This window comes from Patagioenas fasciata, chromosome 1 (assembly GCF_037038585.1).
Source record: "Patagioenas fasciata isolate bPatFas1 chromosome 1, bPatFas1.hap1, whole genome shotgun sequence".
Taxonomy (NCBI): domain Eukaryota; kingdom Metazoa; phylum Chordata; class Aves; order Columbiformes; family Columbidae; genus Patagioenas; species Patagioenas fasciata.
Genome location: NC_092520.1, coordinates 208555546 through 208569997, shown reverse-complemented (window position 1 = coordinate 208569997; position 14452 = coordinate 208555546). Strand labels below are relative to the sequence as shown.

The window sequence follows — 14452 nt, the reverse complement described above, 5'->3', positions numbered from 1 at the left end:
TATTGCATAAAATCACCTGCAGTTGTTTCACAGATGCTGCTTGTGCAGGTGGCCAAGAGAAGTGGCTCTTCCTGCCACCTTTCTCATTCTGAGCAGGTGTGGGTACAACACCAACTGCAGTTACTTAAGCATCTTCCTTACACTGAAACCTGAGTGCAGTGATGAATACAGTGAGAAGTGAGACATTCTGAAAATTAAACAGTATTTTTATTATGATTATTCCATCAAGGCTTGATAGACTGAGTAGACAGAAGTCAGTTGTCGGTTACATAATTCCAGATAAAAATATCAGAATCATTCCTACAAATACTTTTTTCCTCTACAAGTAAAGCAAAGGACTTTTCTTACAAGAGGAGTTATACTTCTAAGCCATCTAAATTTGTCAGTTTTCAACTAAATTTCTCATTGTCCAGGTTTAGAACTTCATAAAAGGCACTTGGAGCGGTTTTTCTGTTGCATGTTTCAGGGCCAGTGCGTAAGTATAAACCCTGGCGTCCACTGCAAGATGTTCTTCTGCTACAAGTTCTGAAACACACACACAAAAAGAGAAAATTATGAGATGTCGTTAAAACTTCTCTCCATAAATTAAGTCCCTTACTAAAATGAAGATGTATAGCATTCAAATTCCTTTAATGTAATGGTTGGAATTGCTGATCTTAAAAGGTCTTTTCCAAAAAAAATGATGCTATGATTCTTAATGCCAACACATAATGCTGTCACTATTATCTGGCCAAGTCACAGGTTTTTGTTTAAAATACAGCTTTTTCTAGGATGGGAAATGCCATGAGGAGCTATGAGAAGGAAGCTAATGGTTTCTCGAAGCATTTAACACATCAGAAAGCTCTTACCATCAATTCTTTGCAGTAAGTCATTCTTCGGAAGCGAAATAACTTCCACAAATTCTAAGAGAGAAGGAAAAAAAATGAGACAGTGATTAAATTAATGAACAGCAGAGGAAATCTGCCACAGTGTTTTGTACAATTTTAAAGGGGAAACAAACTGGATTAATGCTCATCCCCATCCAAAAGCTGTGAGTCCTCATCACAAAAAGGCCGATTAAATGCGGGAAGGCAGTGACTGGGGTCACTAAAAACCAAGTTTGGCAGAAAAAGCTGGGAAAGGCAGTGTAGCTGACAGCTGTGGAGGACAAGAATCCTTCTAAAAGGAGACCTGAGAATGGGAAGTAGAGTGTTCAAGGGGACTTTGGTTTGGCTGATACTGGTGCAGTCATGGGTTGTAGATGAATCTGACTGAAGATCAAAACAGCACAAAGAGTTTTTTCTGGATGAATCTGTTGGCTGACACCTCCTGTCCATGTGAATGAGTTGTCTTTGGGGCTTGGTCTGCGGCTGCTGTGGATTCAGTAATTTGTGTTTCCCAAGATACTGTTACAGGTGCACTACTTGAAGATGATTGATGAAATAAGGCCCCACAGGAATATTCATGTCTAGGCCACAGTCATGTCACACATGTTTGATTTGATTAGGGTCAGGAGATGAGCCAGGCCCAAATAGAAAAAGTCAGATCTGGTTTTGAAGTAAAACTTGCCATACAAAGATCACACTTGACCTTACTGTCCCTGTGAGCTGTAACGTACCTCCGTCATCTGCAAGAAAAAAGAAGCAGCAAGTTACAACTAAAAGGCATTTCGACAGCTGACTGATCGTGAGTGACAACGGAGTTACTTCCAGGGACAAGCCACAACCAAGAGCAATATCTACGTGCTCAAGCACTTATGGCCCACACTGAAATTTGGAACCTAAACTTCTCATTCTGGCTGTGCCAACACCTGACCCTTAATATCTAAGCCTCTCCTGTGAATTTAGCAAAGAAACACAACTCTGCTGATCTAGACTGCAAGATATGATTTGAAGGACGTATGGCATCTAAATCAGCCGTGACAGAAGAGATGCAGCAGTAGGGAGAACTCCTTTAAACCCATTCTTCTGCTATCTTCTCAGAATTTTCAAATAAGTAGTATAAAACCCACCAAGTTTTTGCTTAGGTCTTGTATTCTCAGCATCATCTCCGTTAATGGTGACGCTCACTATGTGCGTTGTGCTGTTTGACAAACCCGGGTCCAAGCAGAGAGCTGCCAACAAGCACAGGCAGAGGTTAGTTTTTCAAAAGCAGAAGTTGGGCATCTTGACATTTTAACAAAAGCTTTCACAGAAATGTATTTGATACAATAGGATAGCATATATTTGGCATATGGTCATTCTGGAAGAGTGGTGAAAAGTACATTAGAGTTTTGTAAAACACTGGCCCAGGTTGCCCAGAGAGGTGGTGGATGCCCCATCCCTGGAGACATCCCAGGCCAGGCTGGACAGGGCTCTGAGCAACCTGATCTGGGTGAAGATGTCCCTGCTCATGGCAGGGGTGGCACTGGATGAGCTTTGAGGTCACTTCCAACCCAAACTAATCTACAATTCTCTGTTTTCAGATGTTCTTAAAAGTAATGTTTCTGTAACTCTCAGCACTTTTCCAGATTCCTTATAAGATTTCTTTTCAGCACCTACATTTACTTTCCATAGACTGAATATTAAACTGTAAACTAAAATTCCAGGACAGACCTCTCAGCCTGTCAGTCTAATTTCACCATCATGTGTCTCCATCTCAGCCCCCAGTGTGCAACTGTACCCAATAATCAAGAGCTGAGTCTCAACTGTAATGACATTTACTTGAAATCATGTGTCAGTTGCCTCACCTTTCCACCTACCGTCTCGAGTTTTATTTATAATCCTTGTTTTGCCTTCATTTTGTTTTATGAAGCACTGGCTTGGCAACAATTCCAAAGGCTTTCTGGACTTACTCCAATTATTTTTTCCCTTCTTCTTTCCAGCTGGAGAACCTGAGTAGTGTCACCTCCCCACAGCTGACGTGAGGGTGACCTCCACTCAGGCTGCATCACACAGCTGTTGTTTTCTCCCTAAGTTGTTGTTTTCTCACATTAAGTCCAGCAGTTTTGACTTTTAGACTAAAATGCCAAATCACAGCTTGAATAATTGGAGTTTGTCTAAAGGATCTTAATTAATGGTGAAGTTTTTCCCCTATAGACATCAAAGTGTTCCTTGAGTCCTGTATATTTAACAGATGTTCTGCAACTGACTCATCAAGGACCAAAGTCTCACTGGTACAGGTGTGGGATGTCACTCTCTGCTAAACGGTGTAGACATTACTGCATAGATTCTTCCTTTGGTTTAGAGCATTTTAGACATTCAGAGTGCCCACCAAATACAGACTTAGCTTTGGGTGGGGAAATATAAAAAAGCAAGGACCTGGAGTACATTCGACGACCTCCCCCTTGTACCCAGTTTCTTCCTCCAACTCTCGCAGCGCGGCGCTTTCCGCAGTCTCATTTTCCTCAATGAGGCCTGCGAGATAAATAAGACACAAGAACAATTAAAAAGTTAGCACTTAACTGCAATACCCACTCCGAGATCTAATCCAGCTTTACAGGAGAGGTGAAATATCCTTGCTATTTTTACAGAGGGATAAACTGAAGTGTTATAGGAAGGATTCTAGTTCCTGGATTCAGCATCCTGATGCCCACATTTTCAGCTGATGATCCACAGAACTGCGTGACCATCCCAGGAACCAGCGTTGATATTGTCATGAGGGAAAGAAGCCGAATACTTCGTCTCTTAGAGAAAGGAAGAGTGAAGGGAAATGCAATATTCTACTACCAGGCTACTGTGCAAAATAAGTCCAATCTGCTAACATGAATTCATTTGGTATTCTTCATTATCAAAATATTCCTGTGTCCAAATAGCACACTGAGCTACAGAGCTCACCATGGTTTTCTGGTTAGAGCTGCTTCATTAAGATTGCCACTCCAAGCACATCTAAACACACTGAACTGTCAGCTTTACGTGACTCGTCTTAATGTTTCACCCACTTACCTGCAGGAAATTCCAAACAATAGCGGTTAATTGGGGGCCTGAACTGTTTCACTAGGACAATACAGTCGTAGTGGAGAGTCCTCTGTAGTACAGCGATCACTGCTACACCTACAGACAGCGATGGAAGACACAAGTACATCAAATTTGACCGTAGCAGAAAGTGAATATTTAGTACTAGATCTGGAAAGGAACCCAAGCAATGTTAGCCAGAGCATTAAATGTTTAGGTGCCTGCTCTAGCATCCTGAATGATTAATTTAATTAAGTTCCTCGTATTGTTAGTGGTTGAGGGAGCTGGGGCTGTTTAGCCTGGAGAACAGGAGGCTGTGGGGAGACCTTGTCACTATCTAGAACTACCTGAAAGGAGGTTGGAGCATGGAGGGTGTTGGTCTCCCAAGTAACAAGTGACAGGACGAGAGGAAATGGCCTCAAGATGCGCCAGGGGAGGTTTAGATCGGATATGAGGAAAAATTTCTTCACAGAAAAGGTTGTCAGGCATTGGAACAGGGTGCTCAGGGAACTGGTGGAGTCACCATCCCTGGAGGGGTTTAAAAGGCATTTACATGAGGTTCTTAGGGACATGGTTTAGAGCCAGAGTTAAGTTATGGTTGGACTTGATGATCCTGAGGGTCTCTTCCAACCAGAATGATTCTACGATTCTATGACTGTGCATGCTGAGAAATGAAAGCCCAAAACACGATCTTCACATTACCCCAGCACAGGAGACACATATGTATCAACCAAGACTGAGCATCAGCCCACCAAAATCTAGGGAAGGGCTCTCCTGCCTCCAGCGACTGTTTGGAAGCCATTGTAGGGAACGCCCTCCTACCCTCCCTTCATGGCAAAAATCACACCCCTGTTTTGCCCAAAAGAACCGTATCCCAAGCCCGTAACAGCAGACCCAGCTCACCAGTCTGTGAGCTACTCTGTGTCAGGGCATCTCTCACATCCTTGAAATTGTTCCATTGTTCTAAAGCCAATACCACGATCTTGGGAAAACACTCCTCCCAGTAAAGGTTCTGATTCTTCAACACTGAATTACCATTTCATTAGCTCAGGGGTGCAACAAGCTCAGCTGAGCTCTCTGCTCCGCATCCTCATTCATTCAGAAACAGATCAGCTCTACATCCGCACTGCGAGTTTATCAGGAGAGCTTTCACAGGAAAAAACGCAAGCAAACAAAAAAATCACTAACGTCTTACCATCAGCTGTAACACCCTTTTTGTTGCCAGTACGCTTTACGGTTTCCCAAGTTCTGTTTAACACAGAGAAAAGAACAAAAGAATATATAAGTCATCTTCTACTTTCATTTAAAAGCAAAATATACCATCACACAGTGAGGCCCCACAAGGAAGCAGCTGGCCCTGCCATACACTGACACTATAAAATGTCTGTAGTATAATTTTGTTTTGCCTACTTAAAGGAGAGAGAAAATAGTTAAATTAGTGATTGTTTAATATCACTAAAAACAAAGGAAAGACATAAATGATTGTCATGGAACAGGGAAGTCTTATAAAAGCGGTTCTGGAAAAGAGCAAAATAAAGCAATTCATATATAAAACATGCCAGATTTTGAAAGACTGTTTTGTAACAAGACCACACGCGTTCTATCTTTTTATCTTACTTTTGCATAAGGTTTATTGTGTAAGTTATTGTGAACTCTCAGGTCACTTGAGCACATGAGGAGCGCACGGGCAAGGAAGAGCAAAGCATCTCTCAAAATAAGCAATGGGATGAATAAAAACCAAAAATCCACCAGCAATAACAATCATTTTACAAAAGCTCTGATCTTTGCTACTTTTTAAAAGGATTCTTTGTCGATAATTTGGGAAGCATTAGAGAAAGCAATCAGTACAGAATTTAATATGTTAAGGGGGTGAAGTAATGCCTTGTTGTCATATCTAGATAAATATAGCACAACTAAAGCACAGAAAATAATTGGATGGGTGTGTAATCTACTACAGGACAGTAACTTGTCAATAGTATGTGAGGTCCTGCACCACCAGCAGGGAGAAAGGATCCTTTACTGAAGAACCAGAAAAGCCACGGGATTTTCAGATCATCCCAGTCTAGTTGCACAATGAGAACTTCCTTCTACATAGCGTGTTTGCAAGGAACGGGAAAAGCAAAGTAAACCAGGGTCCAGCGGGACCAAAAGAACTGAGGAGCCAAATTTGATCCCACATGCTGGAACATATCCTAGAGTGAGATTCGTTTGTCTATTCTCTAACAATCTCATCTTGTGTTCAGTGATAAATGTTTAATGCTCATGTTCTCCAGCCTGGAGCTACTCCATACATTTGGGAACATTATATAGGAATCTGAAATGCCAGAGATGCAATTACCTGGTTTTACCAAAGGGATCCGTGTAAGTTGTTTCTTCAAGCTTCAACCATTTTCGTTCTACTATGACCTAAAACAGAGAATTCTTTGTTAAATACATTATAAGATTAATCCCAAAGATATTTGGAGGCTAGAGGGGGAAACAACAAAATAGTCCAAAAATTGTTGTGAAGATAAAATCTCAGCATCACGACACACGCAGGAACATGCAACAACATTCCTGTAGCTATTTCAGAAAAAAAAAAAAATACCCCAAGTTCTTAAACAGGAATAGAAAACAAAACTAGTAACTTTTCTTAACATGACTTTTGTAACCAAGTTTCAACATATTTGGTGGGATTTTATGTATTGGAAAGTCCTCATCTTTTCAGAAGGATTTTGCACAGGTCACATTTCAGCTGGGAAATGGTGACTGCTCTGCACAGGTTTAGCTACGCTGGTGATTATGAGTGGCCCCGTACCGAGGCGGATGGGCTAACAGCTAAGCACGCAAGACCGAAAACCAAACTATTTTGAAACCCTTCTTGCCATACAGTCAGACTGCGAGCTTGTGTAACCACTGGTTTCTGTAACTGCGAGCAGTCATACACGTACTTGCCCTTTTAGGATTTCGGAGTGCTTGGCATTAACATTATTACAAAATGTCGTTTCTGAGCTAAATGAATTTATCTGCCCTGTGATGTTTCCTCATCTTTCATGTAATTCCTTCAAAAGGGAACAATCCCGAGGTATTAGCCCAGCAGTTTACTTCTTTTAACCTAACTTGTATCTTAAGCTTTGCTAAAGGTGCTAATGGATACAAACTGGAACACAAAAGGTTCCACTTAAATTTGAGAAGCAACTTCTTCTCAGTGAGGGTGACAGACACTGGACCAGGCTGCCCAGGGGGGTTGTGGAGTCTCCTTCTCTGCAGACATTCAAACCCGCCTGGACACCTTCCTGTGGAACCTCAGCTGGGTGTTCCTGCTCTGGCAGGGGGATTGGACTGGATGGGCTTTCGAGGTCCCTTCCAATCCCTGACATTCTGTGATTCTGTGAAGGTACAGGCAGACAAGAAGCTTTTCTCCACAATTTCGTATCAAGTTGCCCATAGGCCTGACCACAGAAATCAGAAATTATCAGTAAGATGAACAAATTGCTTTCTATTGTCTAATGAGACTGACAGCAAGAAAGCAAGCATAAGCAAGGGGAAAAGAGGATCTGCAGAAAACAAAACCAGAATAAATTGTAGCCTTGGATGAATTCCAAGAGGTGATTCATGTGGCTGGCACATTACAGTCCTCTAGGGCAGGACCAGGAGCAAACTTAAGACTGAGAGATTCACCAACTAAAATAAAGAATATTAGAGAAATTAAATGTAGTATATGATACAGCTGTAGCTAGAGTACAGAAGCACAGTACAGCAACAGCTGGAGGCAGGAGGCAAGTGAAAAACTATTTGGGTGTCCAGTAAATTATAGCTGAGCTGGATGGACTCGCATAAATCTTAAAATGTGTTCTTCAGAACAATTATTTTGATAGGCAATTGAAATAACAATATCACTCCTATGGTTGTAAATGTAGCTATGTGTATTCTATACGTAGGAGTTTTGGCGTTTATTTTCCACATAACGGGAGTTGGAAAAGGAGAGCTATGTGTTCTCAAAAGAGCTTTGTGGTCACAAAACCAGCAGGAAAGCAGAAGATAAAGCGTATTATGGTCATTACTGCTACAAGTATTTCCATTTGGAAGCATCTAGGCATACATTAAATAGTTTTAAATTCACTCCTAAAGCACTGCAGAACTAGAATACAGGAAGATCCAAAAGAGAAACAGAGGAAAATCATGTTCCATGGGTTGTCCACAGAGAGGAATATATATGCTTCAGTTACGTAAACACAGCCAAATGTTTTGTGTTAATTTTCTTTTTTAAACATTGCATAGAACACAAAGGACTGGGTTATTGGTCATGGTGCCATATGCTGCAGCATTCAGCAGAACTGGCAGATCATTACCTCTGTCACCAAGTTATCATTTGCTAAGCAGAAAGGGGGGAAATGGCTGGAAACAGAATAACATCATTGTCCCCAGGATTCTTAGAGGAAAAGAAATCTGTAAGAAAGCAGACCTAGCCAAGCTCCAAAAAGACAAAAAAGTAGGTTGTATGTGTACAAAACAAACGTTGAACAATGCGTCTTGTTTTTAATCAGGTATTATTAAGTACAGCTTTTGGCCTTTACTGTCAGGGAACGATAATTAAAAGGTACTATAGGACACATAGCATAAATATTTAAGGTGGAACTGATTCCACAGTCCTCTGAAGTTAGGTGAAACCCTTGCTGCTAACAGCCTGCAGGGTGAGAAAACTGAAAGTTGCCAGGTTTCCCTAAAAGAAAGAAGAGAATTTTGACACCCACCTTGTTGGGTGCAGAATTCAAACCCACAGAAGCTGGCCCAGAAGCACAACTTCTGCTTCGCTGAATCCCCTATTTAGGGCCAAAGGACACTTTGCAGGAGGTGTTGTGCTTATCACACTCAAGTTTGAGAATGGGTTATTTTTATTGCCTTATCTATTACTTTGATTGGCAAATAACATCTGCTTTTACTTGAAACAGCCTGACTATGGGTTCCTAGAAACAGGAAGAAAAAGGAAATAAGGTGCTGCTTTCATGGAAGAAGATATTCCAGCATCAGATCATGTAGTTACTGAAGAGTTACAGAACCACTTTTAATATAAGGACCAGTAGCAGGGGCATGGTCAATATTCTCCTATATTAATCCCACAAAATGACTGAAAAAACTAAATAGCTTAAAATATGTAAGATCTAATCACGAATTTCTTATGACACCACAGTACAACATTCCAACAGAGAATTAAGAGGCATTATGAAGAAAAAAGGCTAAAATGAAAACGTTACCTGCAAAAACACAGGTCTTAATAGAAAACCCCAAAAAGCTGAGAAAAATGAAACGCCTTATGCTTGAGAAATATTCATAAAAAAAAAAAAAAAACAACACCCAAGAGGAAAAGCCATAAATACACCCCAACATCTCTTCTTTCCTGAAAAAGTTATGTACCTTGAAACCTAAAGAAATTACAAGATTGTTCATTCCAAAGAAGGAACTCTGGATAAAAGAAACTACATTTTTGTTATGACAACAGTGTGACACTCTTGCAAAACCTGAATAACAGCAAATATCAACTTTTAAGAATTCATTTAAAAGACAATAGAAACAAATATAAGCGGTTTAAATTAGGGTGAAAATGCTCCTAATAAGCACCCAGAAGTACCTCCAAATTCCTTCCTCAGCACCTGATATTTTCTGATTCTGTGAAGACGTGAACACAATAGTTTTGAAAAATAATCTTACTACCTGCTAACTAATGTCTTTAGAACATCAATTATCTAAATTCAAGCCCTTTCAGAAAGCAAAGAAGGTACAATCCTACATGTTAAGGCAATTCTTAGTGGTTCATCATCTTAAAGGAACAGAAAACAAGGCTGAGTTTCCCGATCCACCAACGTGTGTAGTCTCTCATAGGTATCAGTGTTAATTCTGAATATTGAAAACAGCCCGAACTGACAATACAAGAAACAGCTGCAAGATGCCCCCCGAAGACAAGCAGCTTAAAATAATGCAACATTGTAGATTTCACCCTCCCCATTGATAATTTGTATGATTATTTCAACAAAGAGAAATGCCACATTTTTAAACCTGTCTGACCATCAGGAAAAAGTGTTTTGTCTATTGAAAAGCTTCTACAAACATACGGTATCTATACCATTTCTTACTCTGCGCTCACAAACATCTGGATCAGTCTCAAGTAATTGTTATTTAACAACAGAACACCTCACAAAACCAAGCATGTTATACCTCTTCTTTAAGGACGAATTGTCTAGCAGTTTTTGGAACTTCTGTGTATGTCTCAGCTGCCATTTTCAGGAACGTCAGGCTTTTCCCCTGCTGCGCAAAGTCCGGGTTACTATGAAACAAAGTCAATATTTGCTTTCAGAGTAAAGTTAAAAGGTTTGTTTCTGCATTCAAAACTAACAAAACTTGCTGGAGAAAGTTAGGGACATGTGATGGCAAGCGGAATTCACATTTTCAGCTCCGCCTGATGATTTCAGAGCCAAATAATTCAAAGGAGAAGAGGAAGTTTGGGTCAAATCCTTGACTTAAGTAGTTGTAATAGTTCTGTCAGCTGCTGAGTAGCTGTGCTGGCTGCAGACACCCTCCTTAACCATTCAAAGGTCAGACACACACAGAGACAAAACTGATCCATTTCAGTAACACTGTTTCATTCTGCTCAGAGTGAAGTGCTCTCTCAACACAGCATTACCACAACGGGACTCCACGCTCCACTGTGAAAGCGGAAAAAAACCCCTTATACCAAGAGGACTTATACCAAAAAACCTTATACCAAAAGGTAAAAATCACCTGCCATTGAGAAAGAATCAAAACTAGAACCTACCTCCACCTTACACACATCATAAATAAACATGTAAATGACTCAATCCTTCCCAAAAACAAGGTCAAAACATCACCCATGTGTTGCAAGAGCAGGTGGCGCGTGGAGTTCGCGTGACCGAAGCACGTCAGTCTCTCTGAGCGGGAACGATGCGGCCAACGCTGTGCAAGAGGCATTTGAACACGTGCCCAAAGCAAGTCTCTGCATCCGCGGCTCAATGCCTCAGCCTGCATCCTAGCGCTCCCTAGGAAAATAAGATTGTCCACTCGCTCTCTCTATCAACTTCTAGCTGAAAAGCACACCAGGCAGCAGAAAAATACAACACGTTAGAGATTCATCACTAGTCTCTGGTCTCACTGCGAAGCTACAGGGTACTTTCAGCACAGAAACTCTTATTCTGAGGAGGCTCATCTCTGGTATTAAGTTGTAATACTGAAGTCCTGGAAATCAGCAAAAAGACAGCACAAAGAAGAAAGCCAGTTTAAACACTAGGAGAGATGAGATAAAGATCTCAATCATTCTTAGCCTTGACGGTCATAAACTTTCCATCAAGTCAACGGGAATCTTTCTGTTGACTTCAACAAGGGTTTCATAAGGCTCTGGGGGGTCTCCAGCAATGAACGGTACCAGAAGTGAGTGATCACCTTCTCTGTCATACCTCAATTTTAGCGCTTTCATTTTTTACTTCATCTTCATCCTTTTGTGATAACATCACTGCACATTTGTGAAACACTTAAGAGTGTGCAGCAACCCCCAGCTTTCTTGCATATTAGACTTCCATTTAATTCCACAAAACAGTTAAAAGGAACAGGCAGTACAAAATATTTCTGGTTATCAGCAGGATTAAAACTAACGTACATAAACCTGTTTACTCTATGGAAACATGGCAGGTTCTTTCTTAAGACACTCTTGTTGGATGAAGCAGGTCATAGTGGTTAAATGTTCAAATTGTTTTATGTAATATAAGTCCTGGAAAGGAACCCTGACCTATTAAACATAATCCCGTTCTTTCAAAAATATTCTATATTCCTTTCTTAGAGCAATGAAGGTCTACCTTAAAACTATGGAGGTTTGCTATCTACCTTACCACTAATTAATTAAAAACTGTTCTAGAACCTCTCTTGCTTCTCTTCCAATCTCTATCCCATGTTTGTTGTTACCTGTTTGTTCTTGAGCCAGCAACATCACAGACTCTTGTCAATTAGGATTTAAGAGCTGTAGCTGAGGAATAGCCACAGTGTCACATTGTGACTCGAAAATACAATGTCAATCTTTCCACTGAGCTTATGCAAAAGAAGCGCAGCCCAGCTCAGCAGTTCCAACAGGTTTGTGGTCATCCAGAGGGAACAGTGAAAGGAGGCTCCATTTGATACCCAAAGCATCCAGCTTTAAAAATACAGAAACCTCACATACTGAGCTACAACAAATTCACCTTCTGTGTTTGGAAAGAATTATAGCCTTTTGATTGACAATCTAAACATATCAAGAGAGTAGATAGTGAACCATATTCTTGTTAAAGTTGTTTTTAATTTGTCTGAATAAGTTTAGTTTCCCCTCACAGAAATCCTGTTCCATTGATCACACTAATCCTTCTACATCAACTTGCTAGTATCACTGTATCTTTCTCAAACCCAGATTACCACAATTGTACCCTAAATTCCACAAGCAGGTACAGTAATGGTTTGTACAGCAATATTAATACTTCGCTGGATCAGTTACAAACACATACTAGAACCTCAGCTTATGGCAGAGGCTCTTTTCAGGACAGCTCGCTCTCCTCTGCAATGCAGAGATTCAAGGGTGGCTTGTGATTTAAAATGAGAAAAAAACATTATACAGCCTCAGTGGTTTGAATTATCACCAACACCTAAAAGAGCTGAAAACTAAAACCAGTAAGACTCATCTATATCAGTTTCTGTAGTTTTGATCTCCTCCACAGGTGGGTGCAATAACTCCATGTATAAGTCACACTCTCAAAGTTCCACAAAAAAGTATTTTTTTTCCAAATTCAGTTGGCCGCACAGAAGTGAGAATTTCTGCTCTTAGAAGGAAATACCATTTGGTTAAGCGAAGGCTGCAATTCTGTTATTTCACATTAGTCATACTGTCAAAGGTGGCAACACCTTTCACTCATAAACAAAATCAGCTGCAACTGAACATTAAACTGAACACTACCATGTCAGGTTTCAGAACTGACCTTGTCTCGCAGCTCTCAGACAGGAAGGTTCTTCTCTCTCATAAAACTACCACTACATCATTTTAGTTAAAAATGCAACACAGCTCGCACAGCAGCCTGGCTGACTTACAATTACCTGAATATAAATTTCTAGCAGTTATCCATGCAATTTTATGAATATGTCAAAGTACCCACATTTATCAGCCTCCTTAGCAAAAATCAACAGCACTATACTGAACTAGAAATTATAGAAAAACAAAAAAGTTTGTCCCACTTCTGCCTTCTCTGATGATTTTTTAGGACTAGTATTACAGGCTACTGCCAGCAGTCCATGCTACTCATTCAATTTCTTTCGTGTGGGGGTCAAACTCACACCTGAAATTGGCGTCTCATTTATAAAAGGCATAACTTTATTCCCATTGTCTGTTCCCTTGTTGAGTGGTTTCCTTCCAAGGCAACGTCCAACATTTCTACAGTTTCCAAATCATCCTCTCAGGAGTTAAAATCTCAAGCCAACTGAGGCCTGTGAATCAGCTTAGAGAGCAGCCAAGCTAGTAGTGCTTTACATGAACCTATCCAAGTCACAATAGGTGGATTGGCTTTTCTAAACCACTTCTCAAAAGGTATATTCTGATGCAAACTACAGATCCCAGCTGATGGCAACCAGATTTAATGGAAGGCTCGAGATAAAACGTAATACAGGGTTTCTTATAAAGAATGTGCCAAGCTGGCACAATTTAACCAACAGCACACTAAGATACACGAGCTGAAGATCAACATCACTAAAAGCTCCTGAGTCACTTTAAACTCGTTACCATCAGTCAGTGCACTTGCATTTCAACAGTGAGATTCTAGCAACGTAATCAGTTAATTAGCAGAAGTTGATGGGAGAGAGGGAGAGGGAAGAAGCAAGGAAAAAACATTTCATTTTGGGCATGGCATTTAGCAGGTATTCGCTCAACACCAAATAAAATACGGAACAATAACTGGCCCTTGCCATGCAGAACAGACAACAACAAAGACAATCTGGCATAAGTGGGTTAGTGGCATCTCCGTATTGTTATTAATAATATCAACCTTCCAGACAAGTGATGTGTGAGAGGCCTTGAGAAGACAGCCCAAACCTGCAGACACGAGAGTACTTCAGGAAAAGACCAGATGGGAACGACTCGGTTCTCCACACAGGTGCCACCCGGACAAAACCTTAAAAGGAATAAATTGTTGTTATTGCGTGACTGTCTGCAAAATGAAATGAATCCCAGGCCTGCTTGAGGAAAGAGAGACAGGTCCGTTACATCGCTGAAGAAAACTGACACGAGCACACGGAAAGGGAGGAAACAAAACCTGCTGGGCGCGAAACGCCCGCCACTACCGTCAGGGCACCGCGTTCCCCCCGCGAACCGCCCGCCCAGGCCGCGCACACGTACGGGGCCGGGACAGCGACTCCGGCCACTGAGGGGAGCGGTACCGAGAGCGGTGAGATCGGAGCAGCCGGGAGCGGAGGCGGCGGTGACTGAGGTTACGTGAGGTGAAGTGAGGCGGGGCGGGGCCGCCCTGTGCCCGCCGAGGCGGGGCCGG

General features: G+C 41.2%; 1 protein-coding gene across 8 annotated transcripts; it reads right to left on the bottom strand.

Annotated features, from left to right (window-relative positions):
• Positions 1–185: 185 nt before the first annotated feature.
• NUDT5 (nudix hydrolase 5) lies at positions 186–14441 on the bottom strand. 8 transcript variants are annotated; one of them, XM_065838584.2, is made up of 10 exons: positions 14343–14441; positions 13952–14077; positions 10104–10212; positions 6250–6317; positions 5107–5159; positions 3903–4010; positions 3279–3374; positions 1991–2092; positions 849–902; positions 186–525 (listed from the first exon to the last, which is right to left on the bottom strand). In XM_065838584.2, exons 3-10 carry the CDS (start codon positions 10164–10166, stop codon positions 416–418), a joined length of 654 nt encoding a protein of 217 aa, XP_065694656.1. In that variant the 5' UTR covers positions 10167–10212; positions 13952–14077; positions 14343–14441; the 3' UTR covers positions 186–415. The 8 variants fall into 8 exon arrangements, 7 of the variants coding, with proteins under 7 accessions (XP_065694656.1, XP_065694673.1, XP_065694666.1 ...); XM_065838601.2 differs by having other exon boundaries at positions 13999–14077; XM_065838594.2 differs by having other exon boundaries at positions 13999–14077; positions 14302–14412.
• Between the last annotated feature and the right edge of the window lie 11 nt (positions 14442–14452).

Excerpts from the sequence above, each read along its gene's own strand:
- NUDT5 (XM_065838584.2), bottom strand. The coding sequence starts at position 10,166 with ATGGCAGCTGAGACATACACAGAAGTTCCAAAAACTGCTAGACAATTC. Across the intron at positions 4,011-5,106 it reads AAAGGGTGTTACAGCTGATG|GTGTAGCAGTGATCGCTGTA; the intron begins GTAAGACGTTAG and ends CGCTGTCTGTAG. Across the intron at positions 903-1,990 it reads AAGACCTAAGCAAAAACTTG|AATTTGTGGAAGTTATTTCG; the intron begins GTGGGTTTTATA and ends CTTCTCTCTTAG.